This window comes from Misgurnus anguillicaudatus, chromosome 14, assembly GCF_027580225.2.
Source record: "Misgurnus anguillicaudatus chromosome 14, ASM2758022v2, whole genome shotgun sequence".
In the NCBI taxonomy this organism is placed as follows: domain Eukaryota; kingdom Metazoa; phylum Chordata; class Actinopteri; order Cypriniformes; family Cobitidae; genus Misgurnus; species Misgurnus anguillicaudatus.
Window position 1 is genome coordinate 35,438,453 of NC_073350.2, and position 23,799 is coordinate 35,462,251.

Sequence of the window (23,799 nt, forward strand, 5' to 3'; positions counted from 1 at the left end):
CATCCCTTATTTTTCTGAGATTTAATTGCACAGAATTTATAAAAAATGTATGTATTTTATAAATGTTGTTCACTGCCTCCATGTTGTTATTGTGCTGCACCTTCTTCATCAGACCACAGACTGAATAATGTTATTGCACAAAAACATCCATTATAAAACAATATGCAGGGTTCCCACGGGTCCTTAAAATCCTTGAAAGTTTGTGAATCTAGGAGAAAAAATTCAAGGCCCTGGGAAAATATGAAAATATATGTTTTTGAAAATATACATACATAGATACAGGTCAATGAAAGTGCTTGAATCTATTTTATGCAAGAAGTTTTCTGGAAAAAATCCATATTATTCCCGGTGTAGTGTAGGGTAATATCATAAAATTCTAGACTTTTTAAGCACACGTGCTAAACTGTTCACTTTAAATGCTTATATCTTCTGTATGTGAATGTTGATTCATACCAAAATGCTTTTTTGCATAGTTATGTTTGACACATGAAAACGTCTCGGGTTACGTATGTAACTGTTGTTCTTTGAGAAGGGAACGAGACGCTGCGTCTCTCTTGCCATACTTCCTGTGTCCCTGTAACGCCGTCTTTGGCAATATTTCAGATAGCGATATACTTCCTGGCTCACCCTGTCTTTGTCGTTAAGCCTCATCATTGGTTGAATTTGATATACACATTCAGACGCACTTACCCCTGGAGGCATACCCAAAGTGTCACCGCAGTGACGCAGCGCGAGTTCCCTTGAAAGGGCACTGTAACAATGTATCTTAAAAGGTTACACGATGTAACCTTGCTCTCACTTGAAATGTGACCCCACATTTAGTCCTTGAATTTGAAGTTAAAGGAACAGTATGTAGGATTGTGGCCAAAACTGATATTGCAATCACAAAACTTGTGGTTAAAAACTGGTACTGCAATCACACAACTGGTGGCCAATACACAACATGACAACATAAACATCAGTTAGGGGCTGCAACTCCACTTATTAAATGACAATATCCTGGCCGGACCACTGTTGTCAGTGTTATAAGTATTTGAAATGAAAATGATTTCTTAATGTCTAGTGAGATATCAGGGCCATTTTGTGATTAATTGATATACATTTCTTACATACTGTTCCTTTAACTAAGGTGTGTGAACCCTGAATATGAAAATATCCCCAAGCAAAAAAAAAAAAAGGTTTCTCTCCACATTACTTCGTTCCTAATCTTCACATTACTGGGAGCATCCCATCCACATTCATCTAAATCTCATTTGCTTTGACACTGCTGACTGTAAAGATCATATTCTTTATATAAGATGTATTGTTTCAGTCGGTCTGGCAGAGGAAGAAAACTCATGAAAACTGGAGCTCGTAAACGCAGTCGACCCAAACAGCTCCTGATCTTCAGCCTACAGAGATGCTGCAAACAGCGGACGTTCTCTTGAATACACAACAAAAACAATCATTTCACAAACCATTCAGAATTAAAACGTTATATTAGTAGGTCATATTTTACTTCTGAATCAAAACACAAAGTTAAAGTTTGCTTGTGTTGTGAAATTGCTTTCATATTTGCAAGTATTTTTTTTGCATTTCAAGTGATGAGAATTTTTCAGGACACTCCTGGTCTTCAAATGTTTCTCATATGATTTTGGTTTGAAATATGATTGACATGATGTTTTGCTATCATGACACCATGTGTTTTTGTCAACATTGTTGCCATACAAACCTTGAATTTGACAGATTTCTGGCCACTGTTTCTGCTCCATGATGACAGCCTTGAGTTTAGCACAAAAGCTCACGTGATCGACGTAGTCCAGCATAGCTCGCACCACATTCCCAGAGAGATGCTTCAGCCACGAGACAGAGATGACCTCACAAAACTACAAAGATACAAACAAATCATTTACTTTCACTGTCAAGAAACGTTACTAATAACATTAACATTCTTAAACTCTCAAATCACCAGAGTATCCTTAATGACCGTATTACTCCAGCCTTCATAATCATCAGGAACGTGAGAGCCCTCTCCATACGGACAGTCGAAGCATCGCATCACATCGTAACCATAGTTACACAGCATCCGTAGCACGACATCATCCTTCAGGGCGTACTGTAACGCCGATGGAAAGTGAGTTGTGTTCACCCGACAGTAGTAGTTGACGTTGGCACCGTATCGAAGCAAGATGCTGATAAGCTCATAGTTGCCCAGGCGCAGCGCCACCTGTAGGCATTTCACTGGGTCCTGGTTGGGCATCGCCCCGGCCTCCAACAGTACCCTGGTTGAGGCGACGTCGTCGTTGGACACGGCAAAGTACAGGGCCGACTGGCGCTTGTCGTCATAGTTACGGCGTACCCACGGGTACAGCATGAAGTTGGGGTCGTAACCGGCCTTAAGCAACATCTCCAAACAGCGTGTGTGTCCACCAGCCGCCGCTGAATGTAGAGGACTCATCCCACTGTCATCCACAGCATCACACGTCGTCACGGGTATCAGAAGAGCCAAAGCTCTGAGACATTTAAACATACAGAGAAAATAAAAGTTGCATAAAAATGTGTCAAATGTGTATCAATGATTAATCAAAACTTGCTTTCAAATCGCACTTTTATATTGGGTCTGCACAATACTGAATATTTGTGTCTGACAGAAATGACTAAAATCTTGAAATAAAGCACACTTGTAACTGTGACAGCCTCTGAAAACAGCAAAAAAGCATCTGAAATCTGAAAAGAAGCTGTGTGGTTGAAGGGGTGATGGGGGATTATTTCAAAGTCTTTGTAGTTAAAACAGACTGAAGTAAGGTTTTACATGACAGAGGATATCTGATATATGGCACTTACTCCCGGTGTCCGCGGTGAGCCGCTCTATGGATGGGTAGATGACCGGTGTGTCTGGGTACATTAGCATCAGCTCCGTATTCCAGCAATAGAGAAATCACATCAGGGTTTCCTGAAGCTGAGGCCTCAAACAGGATGGTAGCGCTGTCTTGAGCCTGAGACTCCACATCAGCTCCTAAAGATCAAATACTGCTTATATTCTCATCATTCACTTTCACATCACATACACAGAAAGAGTACAGCACTAAATATCAGATGAGTCTACATAGATCTTATAATTACATTTTCATGACTGTCTCTATCCATTCTAAAAGTATGCAAATGGTGCATTTCATCGGTGCATGCTATTCGAAGAAGAATTAGTGATGGTTCTCTTTTGTTTTTGTTTTAAAGTGATGAGAAATGTGGGACTGAACTTAATACAAGTAAAGTCACTTTAGACTTTAGATAGATGCCAATTCTTAGATATAAATCTAAACCGAGCATGACAAATAAACCTGTGGTGTAATTTATGCCAATGTGTTTTATTAATGCATGTCTAATCACATATGTAAAGTATATACTTTCAGTGTATAGTATAGGTATCATATATAGATATATGTGATCTATGAGGACGTAGATGTTGTGCATCTGTGGTATATTATTCTGCAGTTTTTGACCTTTCTGTAAGAGTGTCCGAACAATCTCCAGGTGTCCAGCCTGTGCCGCTAACGCTAAAGGTGTCAGGCCGTAAGAGCTTCTGGGATCAGGATGAGCTCCAAACTTCAACAACAAGTCCACAAAATCTTTCAGGCCCAGCCGGGCGGCTTCATGCAGAGCTGTTCTGTTGTGCGCTCCCTCTTGATTAACTTTAGCATTGAAGTTTAGTAGAAGCTTCACCATGTCATAATTGTTGTTTCTAATGGCTGTGAAAGAAGAGATTAGCTTAAAAAGATTAAACCTAACTGAACTAAAAGAACCTAAACCTTGTCTGCATGGGTGTGTATACATTTTATTCAAACAAATACGCTCTATAATGAGAATGTCCCTGTCCTAATATCATGATTGACTCTTAATAGCAGTAAATCACATCTTATTTTCTATACATTAATTAAGTTCATCCAACAATTTCATAGTGTTTTAAATGTCTTCTGTAAGCATCATCACACTTGGACACTTTACTGGTATGTACTGACCTACAACAAGAGGTGAGTCTTCCTCATTGTCCAGGCTATCTGGACTACAGGCGTTGGCTAACAGAAAACAGGCGTTGTCTAAAAATCCCTTCTCCACAGCTAAGAAAAGAGGCGTCTTACCCCGACGAGTCCTTTTGTCCTTTAACTCCACATGAGAAGCTGTTGAAGGTTCAGTACAGACAGTTATTCATCTCTGGAGGTCAGATGAGAAGAAGATAACCCTTACGAAAATTAACCATGGTTTTATTGTGGTAAAAGTATGGTTTTTTGGTCAATTGATTACTATGAGCAAAACCATGGTTTTACTACACTAACCATGTTTTTTTGGTCTTAACTGTAGTAAAACCATGGTTAATTTTCATAAGGGAAACACATAGAAAAGTAATGTGAAGCTCATAACAGACCAGTAAAAGTGATGTGAAGGATGCTCTGGTTGCTTTGGCTTGCTGCTTCATGTAAAGGGATGTAACCGGTGTTATCTTCTTCACTAAACGCATGCTGGTGAACCGTGAGCTTCATGAGGGAACCTTCATCACCTGATAACTCATCATCATCATTATAATCAGGAAAGAGTCAAGAGTAATGTTTGAGGCAAATACTGTTAGATAAACACATACTATCACAATATTAAATGTTGGTTTAGTTGTATTTCTTCTTTCTTTACTCTTGTTTTAATAAAGTGCTAATAATAATAATAACATTATATGTGATGTCATCAAATAGCTTCTATATCATATTCTTACCATGTTTAATAGCATTGAAAATCTTCTCTCTCTCTGGGCTGATGTGAATGATCCTACAGATAAATAATGAAAAATCTTCTGTATTAACAACATCACAGACTTTATGTTTTGAAAGATGTAGCTGTTATTTTCACCTGCTAACATCAGATGAAGAGTTTTTCACTTGGGTTTGCTTGCGGCCCTGCAGTAGACTTTCTTCAATCATGAGCTGAGTTGCCACATCCTGATCTAAAATCCCTCCTAATGTCTCCTGATCCATGACACTGTGTTAGATTGATATATTAGGATGATGGTTTACCTCTCCACAGATATTCTCTCCTGTGAGAATGTTAAAGATGTCATATGACCTCCAATACGTCTGACAACTTTCTGCAGCTCATGTGATCGCAAACAAGATAAAGGCTCGCACGAGGTATTATTTACAGTTTACTGGACATCAATGTAATGTATTAAACTTTGTGTGTGTGTCCTTCACATTTGTGTGTCAACATAATATTATAGCACAATGACAATGAAAACAGCACGCTTACTCGGTCTTCACATGTAAAAACTAAACAAACCTCCACACATAGACTTCAAGTAATCAGCACAACCAGGACTATAAGAGAATAAACACAAACGCGCACGCATGCATGCACACACACACACACACACACGTTGACTTTACCTTTCTAAACGAAGGAGTTGTTGTTGTTTTCTCTCTCTCTGTGTGTTTTGGTGGACGTCGTCTCACTGCACAGCTGGGTTATTTAGGTCACACTTCTTCTATAAATACTTCAGTGAATCCAGACCTGTGATGAGACCCTGTGATGAGACCCTCGCACACTTTAGAATGTTGTATGCAAACTACAGACATACACAACACAATCTGCAAAGACAGATCTACTGTCCATAACTGTTACCTTATCTCAGATAACACAAGACAACAAAAAATTATTAATAAACCTTTCATGTATCAATAAATCAACCTTTATGAGACTAAATCAGCAAATACTAAATATCTCAGATGTCTCACTGCTGCTGAGCACTAGATGGAGATATTACAGTTTTTTTCGATTGCTAAACGACAGTGAGCACAACTGGATCTACATGTGCAAAACTCTTACTGTCTGCATTACCAAAAGTCACCTGAACACAACTCTTAACACATCAGACTCAAAACAGCTAAACACAAACCTCACTGAGATAACACACACTGTCACTCACAACAAAAACACTAACATCAAACACCAATACACAAAATACTAACTATTTCAGTGACCTCATACAAAGTAATGTTTTCTTCAAAGAATGATTTATTTATTGATTTATCACATGATTTATTCATTTTTTTTTTTTTTATAATTCTTTAAGGTAAATGAAAATTAGCAGTTTGCTTCAGTAGTCATTTCAGGAGTAATTTACGAAATTACAGTAATGAGAAAAAAGGTAGAAACTAAAAGTACATGAAAGGTAATATTTTATATATGTGAAATTGGAATTTATATTTATATGAAATTGCAGTCAGCAGTGTTTGAAAGGCACAAGTCTGAAATCAATTCTGTTTTGAATGTGTGGTTCACAGTTTTGACAGAAGTGTGTTAGCAAAGTGCTGTAAATCCACAGTGTTGTGCAGGTTGTGGTTAAAGTCATGGGATAAGTGTGTAGAGTTTTGAAAACTGTGTTCAAGCAATGAAAAATGAACTAGAGTTTGGTCCACATGAACTGCTGCTGTGCAGACTGTAGTTAGAGTTTTAAACATGTGACTTCAGTTGTGGCCACTGCCATTTAGCAATCGAATAAAACTGTAAACTGTTTGTATTATTCAGTGAGCAGATGTATATACTGTAGTAGGCTACTCTTCTGAAGTATGCAGTCTGTCTAATGTATGAAAAGTACAGTATACCTGTATAATCTCATAGATTGACTTTGATTGAAGCGCAAAATAAACAAAACAAACCCCTAAAGCACAATATAAAATCACACATTGTACTGATCACACCAACACTCTTATTTCAAGTGAATGGGCTCTATCTTACACCCGGCGCAATGCAGCGCAATGCGCGACGCAAGTGTCTTTCGCTAGTTTCCACCCTAATTTTCACGTTTAGCGTCGCGTTGTTTAAATAGCAAATGCATTTGCGCCCCCTTTTGCGCCCATGGGCGTTCTGTTCTGAAAACGAGGCGTGTTCAGGCGTATTGTTGGCGCGTTGCTATTTTGAGGCAACTAAATTAGACTACGCCATTGACCAACAAAAACCTGGTCTAAAGTCTAAAGTCAATGGCGCAATGTGTTTTATGTTATTTAAAGAGCGCATTAGTAATATGCGCCTATAAACGGGAGGACAACGCGGGTTTGCTTATCACAAAGTACATGAATGCGCAGCAGCACAAAAATGCTTTTAAATATGAAAGATTAAAGGATTGAATGTAAAAGATTATTATTGAGTCTCTTGGACATAAATGAGGAGTAATTATGAGACGTTAGAAGGCGCAAAGAGCTGCTTCACCTGTAGACTGGTAAGTAAATAAATGCTTGCTTTAAACAAATGAATCTGTTTTTAAATGGTTTTTTTAATGCTACCTCACGGATTTAGTGTATATAATCACTCTGTACCTGCGGATATGGTGAGATGAGAAACATTTTAAGTAATGCTTAAAAAAAACTCTTTGCTAAAAAAACGCTGTCCAAAGTGCTGAAACGTGAGGAGAGCCGTTTGTAAATTCTTTATCTCCTGTTTGTTACAAATAAAGTATTTTTAGAGTACAAACCTTATCTTACATACTTGTAAATTATGCTTTGATGATATTGGATAGCCATACATTTAAAGCAATTTCAAGCCTGCTTTTTTACTTCCATGACTAAAAGAAAACGGGTTTTAAAGGTTTTAATAAAAAAATAACAATTTCAATACAAGTGAAAAACAACACAATTATTTAACATTAATCTTAAACTGGGGATCTTCTTCCTCCGCTTAGTTTTTCAGTTTACAAAGTCCGTCGTCTAAATAGGGATTAGACATAGCGCCAGCGCAACTTGCTTTTAAAAGGAATGAGAGCTGTGACTCTCATTGGTTTACTGCACGTTACGCCCAAAATACTCCCATTACAATAGGACCTACCCTTTTCGACCATGCGCTCGGCGCAAAAATAATTTTTCCCGTCGTTAAATTAGCAAAAGTGGATTCGGACACGCCCATTTAGACGTTGCGCTGTGCGCTTTAGACAATGCGCTTAGATCGTTAAAATAGGGCCCAATGTGTTTGTTAAATCAGTGTGAATTAGACATTACAGAATAAAAGCTGACAATAATCCCCAACACAAGAATGTAATTCAGTTTGAGAAATAAAACAATGCCTGAATAATTGAATCAGCCATTAAATTAAAGTAAACACAAATAAAGTGCAAGACAAAATATAGACGAACACACATTTTAGATGTAAGGTTCAAAACAATGAAATTCAGCTTCTCGTAGCACAAAATGATATTCTGGGTGGACACCAATAAAACATATTTCATCATTTCATAACTCATCTTATGTGTTCATCTCCTAATTTTACGGTCTTATATTGCATTTGTTGATTTTGGAAACAGGTTTGACTCTTTTTGCTAAAGCTTCCAATTGAATCAAATGTCGTTTAGGTTGTATTTTTTGTAAAAAGGAATTAGCTAAAAAAACATACAGAGCATCTGCAACAATCCAACTGTGACAGACTTCAACATTTCATCTGAATGATATTAATAAGAAATGAGTGATTGATACAGGTGGAAAAGTCATAGACTGGTAGATAACACAAGACTAGAGTTAAAACAAGCTTTTCAAGGAGGATCATTAAACTTTCCTTTATGTCTAATGTTCCTGGTTCACTAAGAATCAAATAATCACTTATAAGTATTGATTTCTACACAGTTTACTATGAGTCTCTTACACTGTCCAGACTGAGACCTCTCTAAACAATAATAATAATAATAATAATGAATTGATCTCTGTGAGAAATGATGACAGCTAATAACAGATGAGAAAACAGACCGTAGAGGTGCATTGAGCGTCTGCCAAATCCTTCAGTAAGAGAAACTCAACACAAACACACTGAGTGTGAAATTAAACACAACAAATACACAAGATTTCACTATGTAAGCACTGTTCCTGTACAGTAATCTGTCTGTAATCAACTAATTAAGCTATTATCTAACTTATTTTCTATGTACTAAGACAAGCATCACTAGGATTAGTGATTTGAACCAACCTGTAGGACTAAACACTGAATGTGTGCTATATCTTGTATTACAGTTTTGAACTGTGGTGGAAAATAATGTATTGCAATAGCTGTTACATCTATCAGTGTCAAAAGTTTTATGACCCTTGACCTCTGACAGCATGGACACACTGATGATGACCCTATTATGATTTATTGCCCACCTCTATTTTGTAGCTTCATCTGTGTGTTACTGCTCATTTTATTTTATCCATGAAAAACTCACTAGCACGCAGCTGGAGTAACGTCATGTTGATCTCATCTTTTAGGTGTTGGAAGCACCTTTCTATGTTGTAAGGGTGTTGTTATGCAGTCACTGAGGTGTCTTAAGACGTTTTAGTCTCTGTCACAGCTCAATTTCCTCCTTCAATGTAAATGTAAAAATGTTTTACTTGATTTTTTATCCAGCAGGTGAAAATCAATATAACAGCAATAAGAGTTATTGTTATACACAATGTGCCAAAGGTTTTCTGACCAAATGATAGGTGCAGCATAGCAGCTTTACAAAGAATATAAATCCTAATAAGTGAGCTAAAGGACACTGTAGTGAGAATTTGCCCACAACATCTGTGACTGACTGATTGGCAGTCAGTGTGTTTTTCTCACTACAGTGTCCTTTAGCTCACTTATTAGGATTTATATTCTTTGTAAAGCGGCATCTATCATTTCTAAGGTCATTGGCACATTATCGACATTAGGATCGTTTTCATTTTAAATTTCCGTTTTAAAACTCAAATGCTGTAATATAAACAGGGCCTCTCAGTGACAGCAAAACAACACCCTAACAACATAGAAATGTGCTTCCAATACTTAAAAGACGAGATTAACATTATGACAATATACTCCAGCAGTGTGCTAGTGAGTTTTTCATGGACAAACACAATTCACATTCTCTGAAAACTTATGTGATATACAAAACGGAATTTAAAAATAGCCTTTATTAGGATTATAATAATTTTCTCTGAGATTTAAGTGATGTCTTGACAACGCAGTCAGTCAGAAAAAAATTTAGTTGACATTGCAGATGAAATCAACTAAGAGTTTGTGCTTTACACCCATGCACACTTTGAAGGGTAATGTTGCAGAAACTACAACAACTGCTTCTGAGATCATTGACCTAAAACACAAAACACTGCTCGAGCACAACTCAAACACACACAGAGTCAATAACAGATACACACGCTAATAATACAAGATCTTGTGGTGGTGAGCTAAGAAATATTACCTTTTTCTAAAAAGAGTTTCTGATTTAAATAAACCTAATTACAAAGCATAAATGTAATCTCTCAAGATAATCCCACCAGTTTACATCACCACCACATTATTCACAAACTTTCAAAACTGCAGAAACAAATCACACCTGCTCACTTCTCCAGATACACATAAGAATATCCAAACCAATGAACCTCAAGCACCAGCAGGGTTCAGATTAAACTTCAGTGGTTATAACAGATGACAATTTTAAAGCAGAACCTCAACATGTTGACTAATGTGCTCTTGGTCCCAATAGATTTGTCTATTATTATACTGGTGCAGGTAAAAGACTGGGCAGACCCATCTGGACTCAAAGTAGAATATGGTGCACAAACACACACACACACGTTGGCAGAAACAAGCTAATTTCCCCATATCTATACCGGAGGAGAGTGAATCCTTAAATGCCATGCCAGCTACTGCAGCTGTTTTTAACACAAGTCAGGTTTAATTTGGAAAGATTTTTACCCGTTTACCTGTTGTACTAACGTTATTCCAGAATCTGCTAATTAAATGTTGTATTTAGAAAGAGTTCCATTCCATAAACAAAGACACAACCATATAACTTTAAACTTTTCAATAAAAAAAACAGAGACGGCTTATGGAACTGAAAAGCATTCCTTTTATTGTGGATTCAACAAGAACAGTTTATGATCTGGGTCTCTCCTTCTTGCCTTTGTACAGAGCCAGAAGGGACACGTTAGCCACCTTCACAACCTTGAAACGTACACCGGGAATATCACCCACGGCATGTCCCTTACGACCGAACCCTGCAACCAGAACCTCATCGTTTTCCTGCAACACAACAACAACACATGAAGTCAAATCTGAGTTTCCTTGAATCAAGTGCACATCAATCCAGTGGATACATCTCTAAATTGAATATTTACCTCAATGAAGTTCAGGCAACCGTCGTTGGGAACGAAAGCTGTGATCTTCTTGCCGTTCTTGATCAGCTGGACTCTGACGCACTTCCTAATAGCAGAGTTGGGCTGTTTGGCTTCAACACCACTGCAAAAAGAAACAGAAAAAGTGAGCATTTGACTGCAGACGAATGCCTTCATCACTTCACATGTGACTTCATGTTAAAAATCTTACACTTTCTCAAGCACGATGCCTTTGGCGTGAGAAGCTCCACCGAATGGGTTGGCCTTCAGAGCTGTGCCCAAATGAGCTTTCTTGTATTGTTTGTCATGCCACTTCTGCTCACGGCGGTGGTTACGCAGTTTTCTAGCAGTACGCAGTCCACGACACTTGCCTTTAACAGGAAAAAAACACAAGTGTCACATTGTGTTAAATATGAGCAAAAAAGTTAAAAATGAGCACTGAATGTATTTAACACTTCTGTTCATTACCATGGCCCTGGAAATCATATTCAAGTTATTATGTTGCTAGGTTCCTAAAAGAACAGTAATTCCATTAATTATTAACTATAAATATAAACCTGTGAGCACAGATTAATAATATCATCATAACAAGACTTTATAATTAACGTTACTTCCTACAGACTTGATGCATCATTAACATTTGGTGGGCAAAATCATCATGAATTAGCATGAAGCAACGCGAAAAATCGCCATGTATAACAAAAACTGTGAATTGAAAGGATCATGACTATAAAAGTTAAACGTTAATCCTCCATCATCCTAAAACATTGAGGTTCATGGACAGGTCTGTAACATTACGAGAAGCTCATGGCCGCCGCACGTTGCTCTCATAATACAACAAAATTATCTACAATTATTACTTCATAGCAACCATTTCTACATTTACACGTGTGCATAAAACTTTTAACGTCTTCTATATGCGGACAGCATTGTAATTAAACCTAAAACAAGATGGTTTTGTGTGATTTTATTTTCGCTTCACACGTACCCATGATCGCGTGCTCCGAGTCCGGACAGGAAAGAGCGATCACGTGACGCTCTGCGGAAATGACTGCTGAAAGGACCCCAGGAGTAGCCAAAACGAATGCCTGTGCAAAAAACAAAGTCATTAAAAGCATGCTTCTTAACGCTTATCATATTGCAAAAGTGTTCAAGTACACATAGTACAGGAATAGACTATATAATAAATAAAAACAAATGCAATACAATGTGCATGAACTTAGCCGCACAACATTATTTAAAGCAATATATCGCTCATTACAGTATGCATTAAGTATATTCAAAGGAATTAATTTCTTTATCTGAGGCATTTATTCACGATTAACTAACCAGCAGTTGAAGGAAATATTAAAGTATGTTTTTTAAAAGTATGTTTAAATAAGGTAATTTGCGCATACCCTCCCATCATATTATTATTAGTTATTTCTCTAACAGTAAATAAGGAAAGCATGAGCTGTATGATATGGACATCACTGTGTAACTCTTAATATGTGTAATCCTTAATATGCAAAACAGTAGCAGCAGTGTAAATATTTATTTTATTTTTTACTGAACATAGTTGTATCATTACAACCAAAACATAACAACAATTAGGAGTAATATCATAATAGAAAAACAAACAAACAAACAAAAACAAAGGGAAAAATAATAAAAAGAACAAAACAAGAATTATCATAACTCAAATAAAACAAAACAAAAAGTATACAATTAAAATGAGGGCATTGTCAAGCATTGAAAATGGTCGTGCAAACTGCACATGTTCTGAGTGATTTCTTGAAGAGAAAATAAAATTGTCTTTAAATACTGTTTTATCTCTTGTAAAAAGTGCTTATGTATATAAAATCTATTTTTTTTTATTATAAAACCATTTAAATCTCATTTAAAAAAATAACAATTTTAGGACTCAGCAGTGTTAATATGCTACAGCCGTTCACAATCAATGTCATTATCTTTTGTTAGTTTTTACACAGGTAATTAGTTTAGTTTTATGGATCAGGCTTGTTTTGTGTATCAGCAGCAGCAGCGCGCACACTCTGGAAACGGGCGTGGTCGTGTCGCTCCAGTACCTCCCCTGCTGAACGCTGATTGGCCTGCGCGCCTGTCAATCATCAGGCTGAGGTTGCGCCTGTTATTCAGTCAGATTATGAAGCAGCGGAGCAGAGCAGCATCACTGGCATTCTCATCTGGATGTATACATGGCATCACTGTGGCGCCCAATGTTTCTTGCCTTATTTGCTTTGATGATCCTGCAGATGTCTTCGTCTTCTGAGCAGCTGGCTGCCTCTATGGAAGGGAGGTGGGTCGATAGTTTTATTTGAATTCTGTGGTCTTTTATTCTTCACATTTATTCATAAGGTGCTTTAGCTGTGCAATAGAAGCCATGAGACACAAAGAGCATACATACTGTGTGTCTTTTATATTCAAATGGTAATAAACTGCAAGTGTATTCTTTGTCCACCTTTCATACACATTGAGTCTGAAGTGAGACTGAACTGAAGGGCTCTTGCAGTCAAACACAGGAGAAAATCCATCGGCATCAGTTTACAAGGCAAATCCATATTTGCTACTAAAATTGGAGGCAGAGATGATGCAGGAATGATGAGCATCACTGTTGGAATGTAAAGCATCTCTCACATAACATACACTGTCTGTCTTAAACCCATCCTTATCAGATGAATGAGAAATATAAAATGTGTCATGATGAGAAGAATACATCTGTCATTTCATGTTAATGCATTCATTGATCTGCTGCACGTCACATTAAACACATAACAGCTGTAAGATTACATCATGAATATGATCATTTATTATAGAAATGGCCTTATGAATGTTTATGATTAATAATTCATATTTTAATTTTTTTTTTTTGTGAAGGCGTTTGTTCATTTTTAGCCTACTTGTTTATAGACAGGCAGATGGATATACACAATATCTTACAGACACCACAATACAATATATGAGATATTTGGTAAATAACGAAATTAGAATTAGCCTACATTTAGAAAAAGACTTCAGTTTCATGAAGATTGTACTTTTTAATATTATATGTATCAAAGATCTATTCAGCAAAAAGACACGTGAGTTGTTTTATTCAGCTGTAGCCTGTCAGGGTCTAAACTACTTTATATGCTGAAATCTTTGCACTGAACTTTATATTGCAGTTCTTATTAGAAAATAATAATAAAAATAATTTCTCAACAGACACAGATGGAGTTTGAGTTCATGTAGGCCAGTCCAGGCTTGATCTGTGTATGAACAGATTTAATATGTTGGAGTATGAGAAGTTTAATCAGATGGTCTCAGCCGGACGCCACACTAATGTGTGTGTGTGTGTGTGTGTGTGTGTGTGTGTGTGTGTGTGTGTGTGTGTGTGTGTCTGTGTGTGTGTGTGTGTGTCTGTGTGTGTGTGTGTTTAAAACAGTAAGCATATTTCATAGATTATATAAATGTGTGCCCGCTGCTGGACCACATGTTTAGATAAGCAGATCGACAGGAGGATTTGTGTTTTCTAGCTTTACATCTTCATCTCATTCAGTGGTTTGTTTTGTTTAAGAGTTACTATGTTTAATGTTTGCTTGCGACAGACAGACTCTCTGTTTGACTAATAAATATAGTTATGTAACGATAACACAACACAAAAAACCCTCACACAGCTTTCCTGTGCCTGTCTGTTTGTCATGGCAAAGACTTAAACATCCAAAATATGATTACAAAATAATGTCTTTAACTGATTCAACAGACAAACTAGTACAGGACATGTCTAGATGAGGTTAATAGTGCTGGTAAACAAATAGCCACCCCGTGAACACAAGGGCACTTTGACAGGGTCACACTATAGGAGTCCTGCAGTGATACTGGCATTCACACAAACAACACAACACATATCTGCATTCATTATTGAGAAATGAGTGGTCACGCTTTAGTATCCCAGCAAGCAGTTTTGTGTGCACTGAAAAAATCTTTGCAGCCATCATTTTTTGTTTGTTTGTTAAATCAACTCAGATTTACAAGTCATTAGGGGTCAAGCCCAGAATGGGCGAGACCCCTATTGGGATTGTTAGTTTTCTTATTATTATTATTATCTATTATTCTTCTTCTTCCGCCATTGCGTCTATGGCAGCCCATAGAACCGTACGTAGGAAAGTTATGAAATTTGGCACACTCATAGAGGACATTCCAAATAGTCACCACACCAAATTTGGAGTGTCTATGTCAAACCCAATAGCGCCACCAACAGTCCAAATTTTCACTTACATTTTTGGTTATAACTGCTGACCCGTACGTCATAGAAACGCAATTCTTGTTTCTTCTGATTCCTTTGCTCATGCCGATTCGATTGCACCATATGACGTCATTTCCTTTATGCTAATTATTTCGATATTTTGAATTGTTTGTAAAACCTACTTTTTCGAACTCGTCCTAGAGCTTTTGTCCAATTTGCGTAAAGAATGTGTGTGTAAGATCTACAGACACTCATGGCAAAAAGTTATGGAATTCGTGTTGATTCACCAATCCGTTATCGTATAACGCGTCAATGAATTTTACGTAGAGCGCGAAAAAACGGATTTGAGGCTGTATCTTCACCAAAGTTAAGCGTATTCATACGAAACTTGGTAGTTTTGATGGCAGTCACGACCTGAGGGTCCATGCCCAGTTTCGTCACAGCGCCACCTAGTGTTCACGAGATTTGAAAAACGGCTATCTTTGCTTATAACTACTGCAAACTTGAGTCTAAAATTATAAAAGTGCTATTGTTAGATTTCTTGAGGCATGCCGAGTCAAACGATACCAAAAGGTTTTCGGTCGGCCATTTTGGGGGTCAGCCATTTTGAATTTTAACTTTTTTTGTAGGAAAGTTATGAAATTTGGCACACTCAAAGAGGACATTCCAAATAGTCCCCACACCAAATTTGGAGTGTCTATGTCAAACCCGATAGCGCCACCAACAGTCCAAATTTTCACTTACATTTTTGGTTATAACTGCTGACCCGTACGTCATAGAAACGCAATTCTTGTTTCTTCTGATTCCTTGGCTCATGCCAATTCGATTGCACCATATGACATCATATCCGTCATGCTAATTATTTCGATATTTTTAATTGTTTGTAAAACCTACTTTTTCGAACTCGTCCTAGAGCTTTTGTCCAATTTGCGTAAAGAATGGGTGTGTAGCATCTAGAGACACTCATGGCAAAAAGTTATGAAATTCATGTCGATTCGCCAATCCGTTTCCGTACACCGCGTCAACAAATTTTACGCAGAGTGGGAACAAACGGATTTGAGGCAGTATCTTCGCCAAAGTTAAACATATTCACATGAGATTTGGTAGTTTTGATGGCAGTCATGACCTGAGGGTGCGTGCACAGTTTCGGTACAGCGCCACCTAGTTTGAGCATGTTGATGAGCATGCCGCAATGGATTTGCGGCTATATCTTCGCAAAAGGTTTGCACATTCAGTGGTTCAGGGGTTAGTGGTGGTTGTCTACAAATCGGAAGGTTGGTGGTTCAAACCCCAGCTCCACCTGACCAAGTGTCAAGATGTCCATGAGTTATATGCCATAACAGTCATTGAAAAGTGATTTTTTTTTGCTTATAACTACTGCAAAATTTAGTCTAAATTCATGAAAGTGCTATTGTTAGATTCCTTGAGGCATGCCGAGTCAAATGATATCAAAACGTTTTCTGTCTGCCATTTTCAATAACAAAGCATACCCACTTTTTCAAAACTCCTCCTACAGCGTTCGTTTGATTGGCTTGGATTTGGTACACACAATCTAGACTCTAGAGAAAAAGTTTTTGTCAGTTGTTGTATAGCACATCAACAAATATAATGGCGGGCACAAAAATGGATTTGAGGCTATATCTTCGCAAAGGTTTTGCACATTGATGTGTGTATTGGCAGTGGTTCAGTGGTTAGTGTAGGTTGTCCACAAATCGGAAGGTTGGTGGTTCAAACCCCAGCTCCACCTGACCAAGTGATGAGGTGTCCATGAGTGAGACATCTAAGCCCAAATGCTCCCGATGAGCTGGATGGCTCTTGTGTGGCTGACACTGTATGAATAGGTGAATGTTTCACAACTTGTAAATGTCATGAACTGAGGGTGTATGGAATGTTTTGTTACAGCACCACCTAGTTCATCAGTGACATTTTTTGAAAGCCCTTGTAAACTTTTCAGTGCCCCTACTGGTTAGAAGTTTTGAGGCTTTATCTCCAGATCACTTTATCGTATGTACACCAAATTTGGATTTGTCATCACAATCATGACCTGAGGCACCATATTGTTTCGGTGCAGTGCCCCCAGTGGTCAAGTCATTTGAGGCTATATTTCAACATTGCTTAATCATATGTATATCAAATTTTGTGGGTGTCATCACAATCATGACCCAAGGCATCATCTATTGTTTCGGTGCAGTGCCACCTAGTGGTCAAGTCATTTGAGGCCATATCTCCACATTGCTTAATCATATGTACACCAAATTTGGTGGGTGTCATCACAATCATGACCTGATGCACCATCTATTGTATCGGTGCAGTGCCTTCTAGTGGTCAAGTCATTTGAGGCTATATATCAACATTGCTTAATTGTATGTATATCAAATTTGGTGGGTGTCATCACAATCATGACCTGAGGCACCATCTGTTGTTTCGGGGCAGTGCCCCCTCGTGGTCAAGTCATTTGAGGCTATATCTCAACATTGCTTAATCGTATGTATATCAAATTTGGTGAATGTCATCACAATCATGACCTGAGGAACCATCTATTGTTTCGATGCAGTGCCCCCTAGTGGTCAAGTCATTTGAGGCTATATCTCCACATTGCTTAATCGTATGTACACCAAATTTGGTGGGTGTCTTCACAATCGTGACCTGAGGCACCATCTATTGTTTTAGTGCAGTGCCCCCTAGTGGTCAAGTCATTTGAGGCTATATCTCAACATTGCTTAATCATATGTATATTAAATTTGGTGGGTGTCATCACAAACATGACCTGAGGCAAAACCCATTATTTCTACACAGCACTCAGGATTTGAAAAATGGCTATATTTGCCTTAATCTACTGAAAACTTCTTAAATCTTAAATCATGACGGTCATCAACCAATACTTCATTCTGTGCCCTTTTCGGCTTGACCCCGGCATCGCTGCTTGCAGCTATATTTTCAACTTACTATTATTTATCTTGACAAGAGATGAAGGTGACATTTTTCAACTATATTTTATAAGTTAAAACAACTTATCTGTAATTATAACAGTTCATCTCTAGTCAAGTTAAGTGATAGTAAGTTGAAATGACTTGTAAATCTGAGTTGATTCAACAAAAAGCAAATAAAGGCAGCAAATAATTCCTTACAGTGTGTAAAAGACATCTAATATCCGTCCATACACTCCTAGACTAAAACAAGAGAGAATTGGGGCTCTCAGTGATAATTGTATAGATGTCTATCTAACCATATAGCTCAAAAAATAAATGAAATAAAATAAATCACTAAATAAATGACAGCAAACAGCTTGTAAACACTGTTGACTTTGATTGAATATCTCACATTTATTTATCACATTTATTACATCTCAGTTATTTTGGTAAAGCAGCACGCATAACCAAATTCAAGTTTATTTTGGCTTGTATTTACAACTCAATGTCTTGATAAATCCTATTTTTGAATTTCTATGTGGTTTGGGGTGAAACGTTTTTTGGGGTGTTGCTGCCTTCTGGGTCTTTATATTTAAACATTACCTATTGTTCTTGTGTGTGTGTGTGTTTATATATGAAATTAAACTTTTACGTGAAGACATCTGACTTTTATCCAGTGATATTTAGATTGACCTGCTGTCAGTTCATCTCAGCGTAATCTCTCTACAAAACAACCTGTAGGAAAGACTGAGATCACATACAGCATTCATTTAAAGTCTTACTGTGAAGTGTCCTACTTCTCATATTATATATCCTGAGACTTCACCATCTCACGTGTGTGTTGTGTTGTGTGACAGAGGAGATCTAAAGATGTGAGATATGTTCTCTACTCATTAATGTTATTGCTTTGATTTAGTTTTTATTTGAAGTATTTTGGTGAAACACTCGAGATAAAGTTGATACCGAGGAGAAAACCACAAAAAAAATCAACCTCTGAGCAATAAGATTTCCTCTGGGATCAAAGTGAAGCATAAAAACTGACTTGAAAGAATGTTTGTCCGACTTTATGGAGGTTGACGTTGTGACTCACACACCATCAAAGCTTCTTCATATTTATCTCATTCATATTCATGATGTCTGAAGATCAGATCTGCTGGAGGCTTCTGCTCCAATGACAATCAAAATGAGTTGTTGTGAACATGGAGGTTATTTATTGAGGTTTTATTAATACACTTCACATCTTACATTTACAGCTCAGATGAGCCACCATCCCAAGACATCGGTCAGGAAAGTAAGTTGTTTTGAGAAACTAACAATCAAAAGAATCAGATTATCACTGTATAAGCTTCTTGTGTTTTTGTTTCTGATTGTAGACAAAAATAAAGCACTAAAGAGGATTTGCATTGTGACATGATGCTAAATGCTTTATTTATTCTAAATTGCATATGTAATTGAATTGTCTGATGATTTGGACAGACTCTCTGATTGGTTGTGTTCTTGTACAGATGGTGTCGGTGATGAAGGTTCAGCATTTAAAATTGATCTCAGACGATCTCTGCAGGTGAGATGAGACACAAGAGTCAATGTCACCTTGTGCTGTGCAGATTTACCTCAAACAACATCAAATTAATAAAAAAACAGATTACACAAATGCTACATTTTCCAATCAGTAATGTGATTCTCACATCTCACCTTATTCACTTTCTGAATGGGTCAAAGGTTATATGTCAACTGTTTAATTAGTATCATTTTTATGAATTTTACTAGCCTACACTATGTTTGTATTTAGCCGTACGGATGGCACCTGCACGCTCCGTCACACCGTAAGTTACTGCAGACTCCAGGAGCGCTGCTTTATTCTCCTCTGAGCGTCGTGCACAACGGGAAAACCTGCATCCTCTTTAGAGCCCGAAAACTGGCCATCAGATACAAGAACCACAGTTTAGTGGACCTGACGGACCGAACCTTCGGCCCAGCCGCAACGGTGGACACCAAAGGGTCATTCTGCAGTAAAGATAAAGCCATGTGAGTTCAGATGTTATTTATTTCATTCATGGGTTTAGATGACAACAATAAAACAATCAAGTCCATTATGTTCATATAAGCACTTTTTCCACCAACATTACTGTATGTTCTCAGTGGTACACTCCCATATACCATAAACATGCCGTCATGTGATGTTTTTATTCTCCAGACTAAATCTACGTTTCGGTGATGTAGAAGACCTCAGAGGCCTCTCCATCAGGTAGCACTGAAATGTTGCAGTTATTAATCTACAAATGCTTTGATCTCAGCAGTGCAATGCTACTAATAAAAGACATCTTTCATGTGTGATATAATGAAAACTGTCTTTATATCCACAGGCTACAAATGTCAAACACCTTCTACGAGTCAGCAGGACAGAACTGGTTTACTCTGGATAACGTTCACATCCACTACAACTGGACGTACGAGGCCACGTTTAACGCCACGGATGTGTACGCACCCTCCACCAACTCCTACCACTGCCAACATGTCAGCAGTCTCCAGAAATACGACACGCTGCTGGTACCCAGCGCCGGCACGGATCACGCGGCAAACTGGCACATCACATTCACCGACTTCCAGGTTGGCAGGCAACACTTATTGTGGGGTCCATGAATGGTTCAAGTTGGAATTGTAGCATCTTGTGTATTTTTAGCTGCTGGTGGGTGTCGTGTGATTACACAAACATAAAAGCATCTTTAAGAGAAGTGTGTGGTGGAGCATACAGCAAATTTACTTTAATGTCTAAAACTAGGAATTATTCTGCTTCCCAGGACAAACACTTGTGAATGAATTCAAACATGTTTATGTCAATGTAAGCCACAGATGATGAATGTGATGTGACATCGCTGTTTCTCCTTCATTTTCGAACAGATTCAAGCATTCAACCTTCACTCCAGTAAGTTCGCATCGGCCAGCGACTGCGCGACCTTCTTCACTCCAGCGATCCTCATGGGTCTGATCACATCTCTGATCCTGCTGCTGGTGTTGGCGTACGCTCTGCACATGGTGGTCCATCTAAAGCACATCGACCGCTACGAAGAGCACAAGACCACCGTCTACTTCCCTCGCAACACAGAAGCCACAGAGTCCATAGAGAAGAACAACTCCTAAAGACTCTCAGCAGATGAACAACAGATCTCTGAACGAGAGCTCGGGAAGCCACGGCGGCGGACGCAGATTTGACTGTAACTGTAAGAAACGTCCCAGCTGTTTAGGACTGACTGCACCACGGCAGTGACGTCATTGTGGTGGGACAGTGAAAGTCCCAATCAGGTTCCTTTGGGAGCTTACAGACTCACTATCACAGAGGATTTCTGCCGGTTCTCACCAAAAATCCAGAATCTGAAAAAGGTTTTGAAAGATTCAGCGTCAGGTTTCGTGAGTTGTGGATGTCTGCTGGAGCTCATGAATGAAATAGCACAATAATCATATATTCTGCGTTTCTATTATCTGTCTTTGCTTCCGTTTGACTGATAATGGCAAGTTTGTATTTAAATATGATGCTTCTTTACAGTCAACATGAAACGTCCGCATTTACGCAACTGTAACGTGACATATTTCAGATTGAAACAGGATATTTCATGTAAAGTGCACAATTCATAATAACAACACAAACCATTCAGACTTCATGTTGACTTTAAAATTATAAACTGTGAATAAACCGTTGTGATGTACTATTGTTTCAATTTGCCAATCCATTCTCAATTTCTTGCCATTAAGAATTTAACTTTTAAAAGCGTAATGCATTTCTGTACTGTTGGTGCCGAGCGACCAGAAAAAGCTCAAACTGAAGCTAACTATTATTTCAATATATTGTGTAAGATTTTCCATACAGTGTGTAACCAGCATTTACAACATACATCATTAATAAAAATCCCTTGAGGGTTTGCAAAAAATAAGTCATTTTAATCATTACCAATGTTACTTTCAAAAGATGTATTTTTGAAATGATTGCGTTATTTTTTGTTATTTGTAATTTCTTCTTTCATTAGTCCTATGTGAATGCTTTTAAAGCTACACTTTTGGCAGTGGTAAAATACATTTTTTTATGAACAACTTCAATTTTTATCAACAATGACTAAAGCTAAACAACAATGAAAGCAACATAACACGTGTTGTGTAGTTAACCTGCTGCATGCCAAACCCATAATGTGCTAAATAAAGGGGAAAAGATGTTTAGTTTTTTTTTTAATGTACACAGATTAATAGTTTAACTTATTGGTTGAGCGGGCATTTATCAGATAAATGAAGATTGAAATGAACTATGATGTATTAATGTTTGATTGATTATTATTGTCCTATCAGTTTCTGTTGAGTTTAATAAAACCAGCAGCACAATAATAATAACTATGTGTTTTCTTTAAACAATATGAGATTACTTGAGCTTTACATGACATGCAGTTCATCTGAAAAGTGTTGTGTAAGATTGCACAACAATAATACAGTTTCTTTCATTTAGAGAGAAAACGTGAATAGCATTGAAACAGAGCAACTAATTTAAATACATAATACATAAATATTTATTTATGGATATAAAACACAAATTCAAGTATTTGCAACATATGAAAATTCCTCAAACTAAAGAGCTTCATTACTGTGATCTAATAAAGTTTACAATCTAAATATGTAAATCCAAAGAATGTTTTAATCATAGATTCATTTTTTGGTTGATTATCATGCTGTCTAAAAATAATTTTTTGTTTAATCGTTTATTCTCTAATCGTCCCAAACTTTTTCCCTTGGGGTTTAAAGGGGACATATTACGAAAATCTTAAACTTCCATGTTTAAGTGCTATAATTGTGTCCCCAGTGCTTCTATCAACCTAGAAAATGTGAAAAAGATCAACCCAGTAACTTAGTTTTGGAAAACCATTCTCTGCAAGCATGTGAAAAAATAGCTCATTGTAATTTGGCTCCTATTGTGATGTCAGAAGGGGATAATACCGCCCCCTTTATCTGCACTATCCAACCACAACACAGCTATTTAGTACAGAGAGAAAAAGAGAGAGAAATTAATTCACAGCACAACTGAGTTTCAATTGCAACAAACCACCATCATTGTGATCAGTGTTTGCACTTCATCCGCTCATTTGCATTTTTAAATGACACACCCAAAAACGGCACACTTTTGCTCAGGCCTACAAAGTGGCAATTTTAACATGCTGTAATTAATTATCTGTGAGGTATTATGAGCTAGAACTTCAATTAAGCACTCTGGGGACACCAAAGATTTAGTTTACATCTTTAAAAAAAATCTCATAATATGACCCCTTTAAGTAAATAAACGAGGCTGAACTCTGGCGCCCCCCTAAGGAGGTTGGTAACCACTGCACCAGAGGAATCAATGGCCATTGTAGAATTATTGCGTACAGTTGTATGGGGTATACTGTACTTTATATACAACTCTCGTGTTTCTTTTGTTTGTATTGTCTTTCATATATTTCTTATAAATAAAATTAACAAATATTAAATGTTCATAACATTTTATTTTCCAAAAGAACTGTACGAGTTTTATTATTGAGACAAG

General features: G+C 37.5%; 3 protein-coding genes across 6 annotated transcripts; 1 reads left to right on the forward strand and 2 right to left on the reverse strand.

The window, feature by feature from the left end:
- Positions 1–807: 807 nt before the first annotated feature.
- On the reverse strand, positions 808–5,538 carry asb14a (ankyrin repeat and SOCS box containing 14a). Of its 4 annotated transcripts, none has more exons than XM_073876420.1 (10): positions 5,406–5,489; positions 4,873–5,001; positions 4,739–4,791; positions 4,400–4,531; positions 3,996–4,154; positions 3,480–3,725; positions 2,824–2,995; positions 1,949–2,492; positions 1,712–1,865; positions 818–1,422 (listed from the first exon to the last, which is right to left on the reverse strand). In XM_073876420.1, exons 2-10 carry the CDS (start codon positions 4,995–4,997, stop codon positions 1,250–1,252), a joined length of 1,758 nt encoding a protein of 585 aa, XP_073732521.1. In that variant the 5' UTR covers positions 4,998–5,001; positions 5,406–5,489; the 3' UTR covers positions 818–1,249. The 4 variants fall into 4 exon arrangements, with proteins under 4 accessions (XP_055041069.2, XP_073732521.1, XP_055041064.2 ...); XM_055185089.2 differs by having other exon boundaries at positions 825–1,422; positions 4,873–5,056; positions 5,406–5,538; XM_055185094.2 differs by lacking the exon at positions 3,480–3,725 and having other exon boundaries at positions 808–1,422; positions 4,873–5,056; positions 5,406–5,538.
- A 5,288-nt stretch (positions 5,539–10,826) lies between these two features.
- Positions 10,827–12,261, reverse strand: rps23 (ribosomal protein S23). The gene is made up of 4 exons (XM_055185005.2): positions 12,103–12,261; positions 11,326–11,485; positions 11,118–11,238; positions 10,827–11,022 (listed from the first exon to the last, which is right to left on the reverse strand). The coding sequence occupies exons 1-4, from the start codon at positions 12,230–12,232 to the stop codon at positions 10,876–10,878; spliced, it is 558 nt and encodes a 185-aa protein (XP_055040980.2). The 5' UTR covers positions 12,233–12,261; the 3' UTR covers positions 10,827–10,875.
- A 920-nt stretch (positions 12,262–13,181) lies between these two features.
- On the forward strand, positions 13,182–22,619 carry atp6ap1la (ATPase H+ transporting accessory protein 1 like a). Its single transcript, XM_055184088.2, has 7 exons — positions 13,182–13,410; positions 19,499–19,536; positions 19,751–19,806; positions 20,035–20,270; positions 20,440–20,490; positions 20,609–20,852; positions 21,144–22,619. Exons 1-7 carry the CDS (start codon positions 13,310–13,312, stop codon positions 21,381–21,383), a joined length of 966 nt encoding a protein of 321 aa, XP_055040063.2. The 5' UTR covers positions 13,182–13,309; the 3' UTR covers positions 21,384–22,619.
- The last annotated feature ends 1,180 nt before the right edge of the window (positions 22,620–23,799 follow it).